Source organism: Electrophorus electricus, chromosome 8 (genome assembly GCF_041902795.1).
Source record: "Electrophorus electricus isolate QZ-2024a chromosome 8, ASM4190279v1, whole genome shotgun sequence".
In the NCBI taxonomy this organism is placed as follows: domain Eukaryota; kingdom Metazoa; phylum Chordata; class Actinopteri; order Gymnotiformes; family Gymnotidae; genus Electrophorus; species Electrophorus electricus.
The window spans coordinates 25,949,699-25,965,281 of record NC_137504.1 but is presented as its reverse complement, the minus strand read 5'-3'; the positions used below and the strand labels follow the sequence as shown (position 1 = coordinate 25,965,281).

The 15,583-nt window shown below is 43.7% G+C and overlaps 2 protein-coding genes across 4 annotated transcripts in view; one reads left to right on the top strand and one right to left on the bottom strand.

Annotated features, from left to right (window-relative positions):
* The window catches only part of pappaa (pregnancy-associated plasma protein A, pappalysin 1a), a 74,839-nt gene extending 69,179 nt beyond the window's left edge, over positions 1 to 5,660 (top strand). Inside the window, exon 23 of the mRNA XM_027025625.3 lies at positions 2,457 to 5,660. Within this exon, the coding sequence (XP_026881426.3) occupies positions 2,457 to 2,561 (105 nt within the window). The 3' untranslated portion in view covers positions 2,562 to 5,660. The remainder of the gene's footprint in view (positions 1 to 2,456) is intronic.
* Positions 5,661 to 10,611: 4,951 nt separating this feature from the next.
* The window catches only part of astn2 (astrotactin 2), a 266,754-nt gene continuing 261,782 nt past the window's right edge, over positions 10,612 to 15,583 (bottom strand). For all 3 annotated transcript variants that reach the window (XM_035526958.2, XM_035526959.2, XM_081720221.1), the window contains one exon: positions 10,612 to 11,864. In XM_035526958.2, coding sequence (XP_035382851.2) covers positions 11,627 to 11,864 — 238 coding nt within the window. In that variant the 3' untranslated portion in view covers positions 10,612 to 11,626. The remainder of the gene's footprint in view (positions 11,865 to 15,583) is intronic.

The window sequence follows — 15,583 nt, the reverse complement described above, 5'->3', positions numbered from 1 at the left end:
CTTGGAGATTTGCGTATTAAGGAGTTCTGGATGACTGCCTGTCTATTATTCCTGTCCGGGAGTTTTGAAGGTGCGAGTCGTACTGCACGTACGGGTCAGCGCCGGATCCAGTGCTAATGACTGCAAGCTGTTGCCGGGCCGTTGTGGGGTGGGGTGGGGGTTGAGGACGCCGGGTACTCAATGGCTGAGCGGGCGGTAGTTGGGGTGCGAGTAAGGGGACTGCCCCTCCACCCCCCAGTACCCCTCCGTTCCTCCATCCCTCACGTACACCCCTGCCCCTCCACCGCCCCAAAATCCTTCGAAGGAATTCCTATTTGGAAGTGGAAGCCCAGAGCCGCCTGGCTTTTCGTGTGTCGGAGTTTGTTTTTTGTCTTGCATCTTGGCGAGACTGGTGTAGAAGGGGAACTTGAGGCTAAGGATCACCTCCAGTAAAGGCTGATTATGCTGTAGATGTTACACAACATTACGGGACATTGCGAGACCATTTCATGGTTATTACTGTGTAATAACAGTCATACCAGGTCCTGCCAGTACTGGACTGTGAATACTAGTGATTTATGAAGTTTTATGTGCAATATAACAGCACAATGAAAAGGTGAAAAGAATAATGGCTTTATTAATATTCAGACAGATGTGAAATTTGAAAGAGACATGCATGTCTGTTTTTACCACTATATGCATGTGTGCGTGTTTGTTCACACATGTGTGAGTGTAGGTTTATGCATGCATGCGTGTGTGTGTGCGTGCGTGTGTGCATGCGTGTGTGCATGCATGTGTGCATGCGTGTGTGTGTGCGTGCGTGTGTGCGTGCGTGTGTGCATGCGTGTGTGCATGCGTGTGTGCATGCGTGTGTGTGTGCATGCTTATGCATGCGTGTGTGTGTGTGTGCATGTGTGTGTGCGTGTGTGCATGCATGTGTGCATGCGTGTGTGCATGCGTGTGTGTGTATGTGTGCATGCTTATGCATGCGTGTGTGTGTGTGTGTGCATGCTTATGCATGCATGTGTATGTGTGCGTGTGCGTGTGTGTGTGTGTGTGTGTGTGTGCACGCGTGTGTGTATGCTTATGCATGCATGTGTGTGTGTGTGCGTGCGTGTGTGTGTGTGCTTATGCATGCATGTGTGTGTGTGCGTGCGTGTGTGCGTGTGTGTGTGTGCTTATGCATGCATGTGTGTGTGCGTGTGTGCGTGCGTGTGTGTGTGCTTATGCATGCATGTGTGTGTGTGCGTGCGTGTGTGTGCGTGTGTGTGTGTGCTTATGCATGCATGCATGTGTGTGTGTGTGTGTGTGTGTGTGCGCGTGCATATGTTCGTTTATTTGCACACACGTGTGTGTATGTTTGTCCGTGTCTGTATATGTATGCGCGAGACGGGCCCCACCCTCATGGGTGCTCCCAGGCCCCCCTCTGCAGGTTCCCGATCAGGGCCAGATGTGGCAGCCAGCCCTCCACCTTAAGGTCAAGGTCAAAGGAAACCATGTTAAATTTGCCACCCACCATCGCAGAGTGACGGGGCGATAGAGAGGCTAAGCTGCAGGGTCTAAGGGAGTTGAGGACGCGCGCGGAGGACATGGAGAGGCTGATATGAGGTAAAGGAAAGCTTCAGCGAGGTTGTGTGAGGCCAACGACGAGCCCCGATGCGATGGATGGAGAGCCGTCTGTTTATCCCTGTTTATCGCAGGGTTACAATGGCAATGATGGATGCGCAGACACAATAAACGAAAGACAGGAAAGCTGCTAAAAGCGAGATGAGGTCACGGGTCTCGTGAGGACCGCCAGGTTTTGAAGGGCTCGCGAGGAATGCGGCGCTTTTGGGTGAGACGGAGGAAATGCCACTCAGACAACTGGCATCTGGATTCGATAGTTGTGCAGCTCTTGCTCGTAAAGGTTTCGAGTAAGGGGGTTCTGGGAAGGCTGTCTGGCACATGGAAGGACACTCCTTGCCCAAACGTGTTTCACGTCAGTCGCATAGCGACGAGCATCCCTCCTCCTGGACTGCATCTTGCCTGCTCCTGAAAACTAGTTCAGTCTGAGCCTCTGAGTCTGGCTTTGACTCCGATCTGGCAAATTATGTCATTAATTCCACAGAACTCTGTCTGGTTGGTCTCCCTAAACCACCTGGACCTGACTTCTCCCTTGCCTTCGCATTAGGTAGAGGCTACCGGACATCACGGGAGTTTGTGACGCATTCGTATGTGCAGGTGTGTTGGTCTGCACGTGAACGTGCGTGTGGCGTTAGGTCCTCCAGCACCTGTAAACCTGCGCGAACTGCGTCTGCGGCCGAGACTGCAGACGTCACCATTCTGCGAACGCCCGGGTGCGAAAAGGGGACTCGAGCTTCATGTCTGGAGCGGTCAGAGACGCAGCTCGCTCCAGCGCGGATGCCGGTGCCCTGGCATCCTCCGAGCCAATCCGTGCGCTTATTCACGCTGCTGTTGTGGATTTCCCCCTCCTGCAGGTGATCCTGTTCCCGTCGTCGTGCGATGTACGGAGTGAGTGCGCGTGCCGGGATCCCAGCGCCACGGAGAACCGCAAAGGGGAGCATGTGCACTCTTTGGGCTGACGGGGCGTGCCCTGCGCCCTCTCCATGTGCCACAGACTGGGGTAGAGCAAGACATTCTTCCAGACACGCTTCAAAAGTGTAGCTCTCCTGTCCCTGCCATCGCAATCCTCGAAGTCAACATCTGCCTGCAATCTTCCTTCCCTTTACGGAAGGTCTCACATCCCCACAGGACCAGTGTGGGGGCAAGCATATACCCATTTGTACTAAAGAAGGAATGACCTCTCTCATCACCCCTAGCAAAGAGTTTAGCTAAGAAAAAAAACAACCCCCCCCCAACAAATTCTGGTTAGCATGCCTTTCTATGTCAGCTTTCAATGTCAATTTTGCTGAAATGTTTTTTTTTGTTGTTTTTTTTGAGTTTTTTTAAGACCAAAGGTAAAACAACACACACAGATGCGCACACACACACACACACAAACACACACGCATATATATATATATATATATATATATATATATATATATATATATATATATAAAGAAAAAAGTAAGAATTTAACAGTTTGTTCTAAAAAAGGAAATCGATAAAAGAAGAAGTGAAGTTTTTTTTTTCCATGGTTAATGGGAGAAGGGGAGCTTTGGATTCATTTTCCCTGTACAGGCTTGTGCTGGGCTGGGAGTGGGAGCCAGTGTGGGCGGTGCGCCCCCTGTCTGCCCCCGCTGGGAACGCGCTGCGTGGCCCTGGGATGAGACCACACAGCACACGTGTGGCAGAGGCAAGGCTAGGTCTGCCACGGATGTACACGTATGCAGACAGCTCCGAGGGGCGGGGTTTATTAGAGCCATTCGATTCTGCCCAACCAGAACACGCAAAACTAAGGGCATGGGGAATTTGGCAATTATAGGAAATCGCTAAGCAGCTGACGTGCATAAAGCTCAGAAAATTGGTGACATTTTATTTAATGAACCAGTACTGAAACAGAAAATGGTGCTTACTTAATCCATTGCCAATGTTTACCTAATGTAACACTCCAGGTCTTTTTTTGTCTTTCTTCCTTCAACTCTTTGATTGAGAGAGGGCAGTTGTTGTGACTAACCCAAAACCACCATGAAGGTTATCTCGCCATGTCTGCATGGCTGCTGTTAACGTTGCTGCTCTCTTGCTGCTATTCGGCCATGCCACAGACCACCTGCATCTGCAGCCAGTACGCCAGTGACCTCAGAAGGAGCGCAGCCTGCCTTAACGTTTACCTCTCCAAGCCCATTCTCAACCTGAGCCTACCTGACACACTCTCTCACAACACAGCGCAGGGCCAGCCTCATCTGACAGCCCTCGGCACCGAGGCCGCTTCGTGATTGGTTGGCAGTCGGCGACCTCTGGAATGTAACGTGACATGAATACGTCCTGAATGTAAAGGCCGCACCCCCATACGTGTTTCAGTTCTTTCGGGTCATATCACCAGCGGTCGTTTGTGAGCTTATACAGCACCGAGCTAGACTTGATCTCTCTCAGATTTGCTCCTTAAAAGGGAAGGTAGTAAAGACTCCATCAGTCCATATCCAGACTCGAATGAGTCACGTGTCTAGTACCATGTCATTTGCCATATTGGCTCCCTTGAATTGTTGAGAGGTGCAGCGTGGAACGGAGCTGCACAGATCATGAAATCCGTCTGTCTTCAGCTTTCTTCATTAACTTCTTGCATACTGAAGTTGTTTATTTATATATATATATATATATATATATATATATATATATATATATATATATATATATATATATATTAGTTAGTATGAAGGAGTAGCCTCTAAATAGATAAAAAAAATATTTGCTAAGTCAATTAATCATATTGTGTTCCGAGTATATTACTATAGTACTATACTATACTACTACACTACTATATTACTATAGTACTATACTGTACTACTACACTACTATATTACTATAGTGCTATACTGTACTACTACACTACTATATTACTATAGTATTATACTATACTACTACACTACTATATTACTATAGTACTATACTGTACTACTACACTACTATATAACTATAGTACTTGTGCCAAGTTTTATAAACTAGCTCAAGGTTTAGATTAAGTGTAATAGTGTTCGCTGTGTCTGCCTCTTCTATACTGGACCTGCTATAAGCATCCGTTCATGCTCCCTCATTCCCAGGGTTCTCTTCCCATCCTTCTTTTAGCGTTCCGAACACACGACTGCAGCGTAGGTTGTATTTCCCAAACAAAACAGCAGCAGCGAGGTGTACCTTTGCCAACCGAGATACAGGGTCGATTATGTTGGACTGGCGGTGTTTAACGTCTGCCTTAATACATTCTGCCTCCCCTCATTGACTTGCAGAGATCAGCGCTTAGATATCTACGGAACTTTATACTAGATAATCCTAGTAAAGTCCCTTTCTGGAACCTGCCATTTTATCTGTCCTGGGGCATGCAACCAACATTGGCGCTCGTATAAATATTGGAAACCTCTTGACATTTGTATCCCCAATATTACAGTGCGTTTGAGAGCTGCAATTCACTATGGATGTGAACCTACGTCCTCTCTCAAAATAGTGGCATCAGGAGTCAGGTAGTAGACCCACTTCCCTAAATGGCCAGGTCTTGCTGGTGCCCACCCTGCCAACCAAATTAACCTCAGTGCAGTGTCAGATTCACGCACCACGGTTGATTTTCCGTCAGTGGTACTCAGAAAACGCACCCATCAGAGTGTGTTTGAACCTACGTACGGTAGAAATTGTGTCCGCTGTGCCAATCGGTCCTCGCCAGACAACTCAAATCCCTTCACCGTGGTGTTATACTGTATTTTAAGCAATGGATTCGAAGCCACACATTTCCATGGTGAAAAAAAAGCCCTTTAGAAAACGTGCTGGCAAATGTCACAGAGGTTCCCCAAGTGCAGGAACCGGGAAAACTTTCAAAGTGAATGTCTGTACATACGCCATTGAGGCTTATATCATGAGAAGTTGAGATTGTCACTTATTTTCATTGTGCTTTTAGTCTCAAATGTGCATTTTCATTTGATTTCTATTTCCTAAAAAAGAAAAAAAATCTTTAAAAAAGAGATCACTTTTATGTGCCCGTAATCAGTATTTGTATAAATGACCTCAGTTACTGCACTTTGGAATAGCCGTTTAAAGGGAAAAAAAAAAAAAGTTAAAACTTTTAGAAACGCTGCTATTGTAAGACAGTTGAACTTTTTTTAATTTTATTTTAATGATATGGTATTGCTATATGCCTCTTTTTGTGGTAATTGTCTTTTTCTGTAGTCCCACTAGCTTGCCACCTGTTTGTACTGTGGAGAGCAGAGTAGAGAGTTACTGTCCAGTGTGACACACTCACTGTAGGTTCTGTCAGTTTCATATTCCTTGTATGAACAACATCTTAGGATTTGCAAAACTGGCTTTAATATATATATGATTCGACTATGTTCAAACTATGATAATTATGATAAGTATGATATGTTGTGTATGCATTTTAGTGTTTTAATGCATTTTTTGTTTGTTTGTTCATTTATTTGCTTTTATTCAAATGCTTTTTGATGCTTTTTATTTCTGATGCCATCTCGTATTTGGCACAGAGACTATGGATTCAGGTTGAAGGCTTATGAAATGAAGGAACCACAGCACCAAAAAACGGGACTTTCAGGTGGATTTGGAGATATTTCCTAAGCGAAGGTCTAATGGAAACACATACTATTCCAAGAGTGCACAAGAACTTAAATAGTTATATAAAGATTTTGTTCGTTATGTAGTCCTGAGCGAAGAAATGTATGTTGCTATTACAAAAATGATATGTTATTGTACTCAAGATACCAGTACTCTTAATGGAACATTTTATTGCTTAGAAAGAGAGACTCTTCAGCAGTCATTACATATTGCCAATAATCGCACCAACTTCAAACAACTTGCCAATCCATCAACAGGACTTCAGATGGGTGATCCAGTGCATTGTCAACACGTTCATATTCTGCCTCTTAACCAGAAGAACAGATGGGAATTGTCAGCCGCTTGGCCTCGTTGCCTTCTGGCTCCATTGTCTTTAACCCCCCCCCCCCCCCCCCCAACCTGCATTTTGTCTTTTTGTCAGTTGCTGTCTACAGATGTGCAGACCAAAAGGCCTCTCTGTACCTGTTGCAAATGGGATTCTCCCCGAACGCAAGTCCTCATGTGAAGCGTTGTGTTGCTTTATGGGTGAACCTGACACTTCGATCCCTTACCAACAAGGGTGCTGATTCTAAAGCCATACATGTTTGCTAAATGAAGTTTCTGACGGGATGTTCGACACACTCTGCTGTACACACCACAGCGTCTCTTGCTGTACCTCATGCCTGTAATGTTTGCTGCTTCAGTATTTTCAGTCTTTTAGTGATCTTTTAGCAATATGTTATGGTGTACATAGTAGAACTATTTATTGAGAGTGTTATACTTTTTTAAGTTATATTTTTAATGTTCATGTAAGTTATTTTTACATTGGTCTTATAAACCTAAAAAGGACATATTGGTTGTAGGGGGCTCTTTCCTGTTTTCTTGTTCATTTTTAAAAATCTTTGGTTGCAGTTTAAAGAGAATTAAAGGTTATTGAAGCGTTATTGTGAACAGGAAAAAAAGAAAAGACAAAGGTATACTGGATGATGCATGTTCCGACTGCATTAACCTCTCCCACAATGCATTTCCCATTCCAGTTTAAACGACAGTGCTGCACATGAGTGAACAACTGATGCCCGAGTCAGAAATCCGTTAGACTCATTAGTCCATAAAATCTGCCAATTCTAGATTCATTAACCCTTTGTTTCTACACTGTGATGTATGACTAAACACCCATTGTTGCATTTCATATTTTGTATTTTAATTTGAAGAAGTTAAAAATATAAATTGTTGCATAAGAAATGGCCATGCAGTACAGCGGGTTTCAAGGTAAAATGAGAATTTCCTTTTAAGGCTTAACAAGATGTTAGATAATTAGATAAAGATATTTCTGTTGAGTTATTTAAACAAGCAGGTTTATATCCTGCCCTGCTAGCCAGGAAGTGGCAGGTCATGTGACCAGCAGTCAGCTTAAAACTCCATCCTAATTTTACAGAAAACAAAAAAATGTTCAAAATTTATGTCGAAAGTAGGCGAAAATGTAATGGCTTCGAGACATAGGGGGAACTCAGAGATAGTAGCTGTTTATTCCCTGAACGCGAGAGAGTAGTCAACAGATGCTGGAGGCATGAGGGGTACCAGAGAGAAGGACAGGAGGCGCCAATGAGAGAGCTCCTCCCCCTGGCCCACTGGGATGCTTGTCCACCTCCCAAAACACATGTCAAAATGAGTACACATACATGCACATGGCATCTCTAGCGGTCAGCCTGAAAAGTGGGTCACAGTTTCTCTCAAATTCCTGTTGGGTCTCCTTCAAAGTTATACTCCATATTTTAAAAATTAAAATGTTAGATTAAAATTTTATATTACTTTTTGACCATCCAGAAAAATCTGTTATTAAAATACAAAGTAAATTTCTAACCAAACATGTATGTCAGCACAGGACAAGTCTGATCCGTTCACTCTTCAGCAGGAATATCTGAAGATGTAAATAGCGAAGCATCAAGGCGCGCGTTTTGAAATCGTGTCTGCACGTGTTTTGTCTCTTGCGTGTGCATAATGTCCTGTTAGTTGAAGTATCCCTTTTTTTCTTTTTAACTATTAACAAAAGTCGTTCAATGGTGATAAATGTTTCGTGCCGATCGCTCCGATCGTGACCTGATGTGCCATTCATAGTAAAAAACTTTAGAAGGAGGTCAAATTCTCATCGCAAGTTCAAAGGAGCCTCAAAGAAACACGCCGTACTTTAGTTCATTATAGCTACTGCACTGAGTGGTAACATGGCCGTACCTTTATTCACCCAGCAGTTTATCATCATCCTGTCCCTTTCCACCCGTGTGGGTGGACAGGGGCGTCTCCTCGTCCAATTTGCAAATTTGAGTTCAGCTACTATCTTTGTTGTCCTAACAGGAAGCCTCATGACGTTCACGCAAAATCTTCAAACCTGTTCAGTTAACATCTGCTGGTTTCCACTCTGTTCATACTGCTAAGAAAATGCACTTTTTTGGGGCACATACCAAACTTCATTATATTATCTGAGCAACAGTAAATGCTTTTGTAGATCTCATGGTCACACCGATGTTACTGGGGCTCTGGCCTGTTGCAAACATACCACATGTATCATGTTTTGGTAGATGATTTAAAATGCTGAATGAAATTACTAAATTGGTTCATTTCTCTGTCATGTATTGTGCATTAATAAAACACTGGTTAACTTTACAACATCAAGCTGTTTCCCACTCTTTGTCTCCCTATGCTGAATTTATTTTATATATTGGTTGTTTTATTTTTTGGTGCATATTGAAATCAATATTTGGTGAAAAGTAGCTGTCATCACAGTGCATAATTAGCCAAGTTAAGTGTTGTGTTAACAGTCCCTTAAGACAAACAAAAAATAGATAAGTGTTGTGTTAACAGTCCCTTAAGACAAACAAAAAATAGATAAACAGATGGATAAATGCATAAAAAAAGATTGCAATTTTTAAATGAAAAAAAAAAATGCTGTTTAGAAGGAATGCAGGTAATAATGCATCCAAGTCAGGATATTTTTATAGAAGAGGTAATCGGAAAACCAGGAGACCGAATTGGAAAGAAAGATAAGGGAACTTTTATCTTTTAACAGTGAAGCCAGAGGAAACGAGGATGAAGCAACTGCACCGGTCAGTCCAACAAACAAGCACGTAAATCCTTCCAGAGTCGGTCGTTAGACGCTGACTCGGTCCAGACCCAAAGACAAGCTGTAACTAGAAGATTTCACACTTCAAAATGCAACTTGGCTCTGCAGTAAATAAGTTACCAGCCAACAGAAACATTTTACCAGGACAGACCTTTAAACTTAACATGGCTGAAAGCATTATTAAAACATTAAAAAATATATAACACAAATCTGGTATGAACCACTCACCTGGACAAGACTGTCATCTCTGTAGCTGTAAAATGTATGACTGAGGTCAGTCTCTGGAGTGACGCATTTAAACCCCTAAACTGCTGTCGAGACTGCACACATTAAGGACATACGCGGCGAGGGGCCAAACGGAAGCAGTCTGTATAAAGAAGCGGTCTGTATAAAGGAGAAGCAGTCTGTATAAAGGAGAATTTTCAGTGACCGATTTCTGACATCAGAGCAAACCCCTTCTTCGCCCCGAGGAGTTTGCAACAGCTGAAAAAGGGCCGGGAAAAGCACGTCTCTTCTAGCGGGGGGACGGACGGACAGCTGCCAACCAGATGTCGCTGCCTGGAAGGGCGCGCTGGGAGTAGGACGGACAGCGGATTTACTGCAGTGACATTGTCTTTCAATTGGCAGCTTGGCGGGAGCGGGGCCCATGTCCTGGCACGAGACGCATTGCGGAGCCAGGCATGTGTGCTGATGACAGGGATGAGGAGATGTTTCAGGCCATGTGGTTAAAGATCAGAGGAGCAGAATATTACCGAGGATATAAATGTTACGAGGACAAGGTGATTATAGCGAGGTCTGTTTTGTTAGGTTGACATTATAAAGGAGTAAAGGGTGGTACAGCCCATACGCTGCTTAGTATAGTTCAGAGGTCTTTTTAGTTGATTGGCTGTTGTGGCTTCTGCAAAGTCACATGGGTCCAGTAGGGCTTCACGGAATTTGAGAGAATCTGATTGCTGCCGCTCAACATAATCACCAAGATGCTTTTTAATGTCTCACTGGTTTGCTAAAAGAAAATGACTAGTGTGAATTTATAACCAGCTACTTAGCCAGAGTGAGAGTATTGGGTGTAATTCACCCACCATGTAGCCCGCTCTACTGCCTGGAGATGGGTTCCATGATACGGAAGATTGTGGGGTTTTCCGTTACACCCCTGTGAATAAAGAGCTGGATAATTCATCTTGCCATTATACACAGACTGGGACTGAAGCGCTACCTGACCTTCTAAGGTAAACCAAATCCTCTTGTGTGAGTTGTATGAGCACTGTAATGATCTGAGCTTTCAATCATTCAGTAAATAAATAAATTAATTCATTAACCAAAGGTTCAGATAGAGTTCCAGTGTACATATTTAATAGAGCTTTCCCCAAAAAAGACAATCATATTGACTTAGTACATACTGTATTTACAATTTTATATACAATAGTATAATTTACTATCACAATCGGAATAACATGAAATGAAAATTACTCAAAAAATGTGCTGAGGCTAGTTTGTTACCTTTTGGTTAATTTCGCCATGTGACAACTCGTATTTTTTCGACAGTGCTTATTCAGTTTGTATTACCAGTTATAAAATAGTTTTTAACAATAGACTATGACCTCCTCACCCAGTGATAGAGCTGATGACTAACCCCAATAATTCATATTCTTCTCCCTTTAAAATCCTGCACCCATGGCTACTACAAATTACGAAGCTAGATCTGAAGCAGGCCGGATCATACAGCTCAAGCACTCTGTTTGGGGTAGCATGTCTTGGAAAGGCTAGCCGGTGAAAATGAACACAAACGCTGCTCCCGTTTGACGTTGGACAGCGATGGCAAGATGGATGGCATGGACGTCCAGTAAATTCCCCTTGATGGTTAAGAGTTACTTGATGAGGCCACTGAGTTGCATTCAAGATGAATCAGGCCTTTGCGTTGCGGTTGAGGTGTCAGATGAGCTCACGCATTCTCTGTCCTAGCGATATGTTAGACAGGGGTCTGGGCTCATCGTCCTCCTGGTGTTTGAGATTTGCAGCACCATGATGCGGGAAGCTGTCCTTCAGTCCGCGAGGGTGCCCACAGTCCGCCGGACCTGCACACGTTGGCTATGGGTCCTTCCAGTAGACAGAAAACCCCCCAAAAAACCCAAAACAAAAAAAAACAGTGATTCTTCTCCAAGCTGCACTTGCTACCTGCTCACTTGAAAAATAAACAAACAAACAAAAAATGGCAGAAAAAAAAGAGTGTCCCTTCTCTTTTGTGAAAAGGTCGAGCAGTTCTGCGTTTCGTATGGGTTCAGCAAAAACCACGGTCAGCCCAGAGACCCAGGAGAGAGAGGGACAGTCTGCAGCGTGGGGCCTGGCTCACCGCAGCTTGGACTTCCCGTACACGTTGCGCTGGACGGACAGGAGCTTCTCCACGCAGACGAGCCGCGTCTCGTGCAGTGAACGGTGCCAGGCGCTGCCAGGCGCTCTCGCATCCTCGCTGCGACACATGGCGTAGGGCACAGTTTCCGTCCGGCTCTGGATGTAGCCACTCCGGAGCAGAGATCGGCAGAGTGCGCTAATCCGGTCCACACGTTTCAGAATCAGATGGGCTTTCCTGCAGGATATATATATATATATATGAGAGAGAGAGAGAGAGAGAGAGAGAGAGAGAGAGAGAGAGAGAGAGAGATATCTAATTATCTCTATCTGAAATCATTACAAAAATAACCAGAAACTAAGATAGAACATGTATTTTTAACTAAGTATATATGTCTTTCTGTACTTACAAGTAAGTTATTGTATATATGTACATCTACCAAATGGAAAATTCTTAGATGATCATTCAGACCGGTTTGAAGGAATTCAATCCAAACAATATTTTATCAGAATTAAAAACAATTAAATGTCTTCATCATCACATCATTGTTCAAGATTAAAATCTTAGATTTGTACCTCACTGGATATTCATGAAAAGCATTATATGACAATACTTTGCAAAAGTGAGAATTAGCCTGCAATCAAACTTTACAGCATTCATTCCTGTGTCTTGTGCAGTTGGAGCAGTGGGAATCTGATTACTTAAACCCCTATGGTGGGCCTGTGTTGGCAGTGGACCCAGATGCCCCAGCTCTGGGGGGTTGGGGGGCAAACAGCCACTTCCTCTCTGCGTCTTGCCTCAAAACCCAGAGGCTGTGGTGAGGGGAAGCTCTAGTTCCTGTCTCTACAGAGCTGCAAACACTACTGGTTTTGGGGCATTAGAAATATTATGTAAACTGATACACTTATTAAACAAATGCTTGGAAAGGATGATTGTCTGAATATTTGTGGGAAGAAAAATGTGTTAGTGTGAACTGCCAGTGTTGCTCTCTGAATTAAATTGAAGCCAATTTCAGATGTTTGTTTCTTTCATGACCAGGAAAAGATACAGAATAGCATTTTATTGTGGAAAACGTCTTAACAGAAAATACTGTGGAACTGAGGATTAGATTTTAACAGAAAATACTGAATTGAGGATTAGAGCTTTCTTAACTGTTTTCTGGAGTCAGATACAAATCCTTTACTCAGCAAAGTAGCCATGTACCTCAGATCCCTCAGACACAGATTTTTTTATCAAGCTCTATTTACTTATTTCAGAGTTTCATTTTAGAGGTAAAATGCATAGCAACCATAAAGCACTGAAAAAGTAGTGATCATGTTTGCCTGTAAAAGGTAGAATGCAATACATAACTTTCTGTCACTGAGCATCTGATGTCATTAAAGCCGTGCGTCTCTAGTGATTGGATCACCAGTGATTGAAATGCATCTTGGCTGATCAGTTGTGTTAGGATTTCTTGGTGCTTTTGTGCTATATGTTGACCACCTCCGAATGTAATTTAGATGATCAGATCATATTGCATCTCTGATTGGACCCTTTACACTCATACTTAGTGCTGACAACTTGATCCAGTCACATTTTAAAACTAGGTGTATACAGAACCTAAGACCAATTAAGACCACCGGACAGGCTGGTGTTCGTCATGAAACGTTTCAAAGCAGCAGAGGTCATCTACCCTGTATCGGCCCACTATATACACTATACACACCAAGTTGAAGAGTCTGTCTTAAAAATATATAGCATAAATAGCTATTTATGGAACTTGATCTCAGGGTCTTCAGAAGGCAGCTTCATGCTTCACACACTATATTTTATAATACCACATTTGGCTAAGCACAACTGGACAGTGTGCTCGCGCTGAAAGGATGCTGCTTATAGACGCTCGCGCACGCTCTCCCTTACGCGAGCGCCAGCACGTGGGAGCTCGCTGACAGCTGCGAACCGCACCGGATTCCAACACGCCAATCGCACTCGCTGCAGTTCATTAGCCGCGCCGCCACTCAGAAACGTCCATTAGTGTGCGCTGAGTGAATTAGCTGGTCCAGTCAAAGATTTCAAGTGATTGTCTTTCGAATGGCTGCGATTGGATAAGAATCGGGTGGCGACCGCGTCATGGGAGCGTGATTCATTTAGTGATGTTCTAAAGCATGAAGCTGCTGCAGGAAGAATCGAGCTGTGATGTTCTGGGAATGAACAGCCGCCTCCTTACTCCTCCCAGTGCCAGGAGTTTTTCTTGATTGTTCTGAGTATTAACCTCAATTATCCACATATGTCAACCAACATTCAACTTGATGATGCTTTTTTTGTGATTGCGACGTGACAATTGCTCCTTTTCGATGATACTTTCACATAACAACAGATTACGCCATACATGATGATGTATGTAAGCCTGTTTATGTGAGCAAATCTCACCTGGCTGTACTAGGCAGTGAGCCTGAGGGAGTCACCCGATCAGAACAGAACTCTCCGCTGTACTCACGCAGAGTCTGAGAGATTACAGCTCACTTGCTTACATGCTTGCCTTTTTAAAGACCCCACCAATAAAGTGGGGTCATAAATTAGTCGACTACAGCAAAAGGCTGCCAATTCAGAACCATATATCCTCCCCATCTCCTCCAAATGGCTTCCGGAGGACTTCCAAGGTTTGCCGCATGAACAAATAAAATTCACCAAATCCACTTTTACAACTTCTCTTCCAGATGCACGATGATTTATGAATCCCAAATAAACTCTTCCAGGCAATAATATGGACAAAAAACACATGACAAAATTTGAAACCAAATGTGTTTGCACTGAATGGTTCGGATGAATGTGGATTTGAAATATCACCCTTGATCCGTTTCTTTTATTGGGGGGATGCTCAGTCGACCCACTTGGAGAGAAGCGCTCTCATGCTTCATGAAGGAGTCCACATGCTAGCCGATGGTGGTCCGTGTGAAGGCCTGGCTGGACCTTCACAACTATATGGGGGGAACACAAGGGTCTAGCTGGCACTACTTCAGTGAAAAAACATAAAATGTTTAGCTTGGTTCCTGCTGAGCTGCTCTGACGTCATTCCGAGGTAAAAAGGCGCCACTTCACAGCAGAAAAGTCCACTGATAGTAACGAGCTGCTTCAGCTATTTTGTTTTTTACTGGTAAATAAAGTCGGTGGTTTCTAAGGTGATCTTTAGTTTGTTCAGTACATTGTTTTAAGCCCCGGTGATTTCCAGAAACGCACCGTTGTTCCTGAATAAAATGCGCTATTACTATATATAACATTGATGGACATGGCACAAACCAGGGTTCTTTCTCGCTGAATCACCATTTCTGAGACAAGACTTGGGGGCGTGTTGGGTCACATCGGACAGCCACCCTGTGGAAGAGGAAACGGCCCCAGACGCCTGCTTTAGCCTTCAGCTCCTTTTCCTCTGGGAAACACTTCAGACATAGTGGCCATTTGGAGGCATGCGTAGACTTGTTAGTAGCCTCAGGTGCAGGTATGTTTTGAGGGGAACTCAGTGGCGTTCGGGCCACACACTCAACCACACCACTCAAGGCTTTCCAGAAGTCACTTCACCCACATTTGTTATCCCCAAAACATTTTGATAATAAGACTGTAATTTGTTAACTTCACGCCAGTTTCCAGACACTAGTTTTATGCAGAAAATTTTAATAAAAAGTCAGATTAAAGGAAAAAAAAAACATGATGGGCTTGAATGAACAAATATGAAAATATATTGCACTCCTAGTGTGGGTTCGTTTATGCGATTTCTGTTCTTACGAGACGGTTCTCCAGTGGAACAGACCTGCTAATGATTGGTTTTATAGGCGTGGATTTGCACAGGACTTGTAAAGTAAAACTTTGCAAGCCAAAATTACGTCTGGCCACTGTTTTATGTGCATGTACATGTGTGACGTGCAGAGAGCTGAGCAGAGAGAGAGAAGCAGAGGAAGCGAGAATTCGGCTAGAGTAAAGTG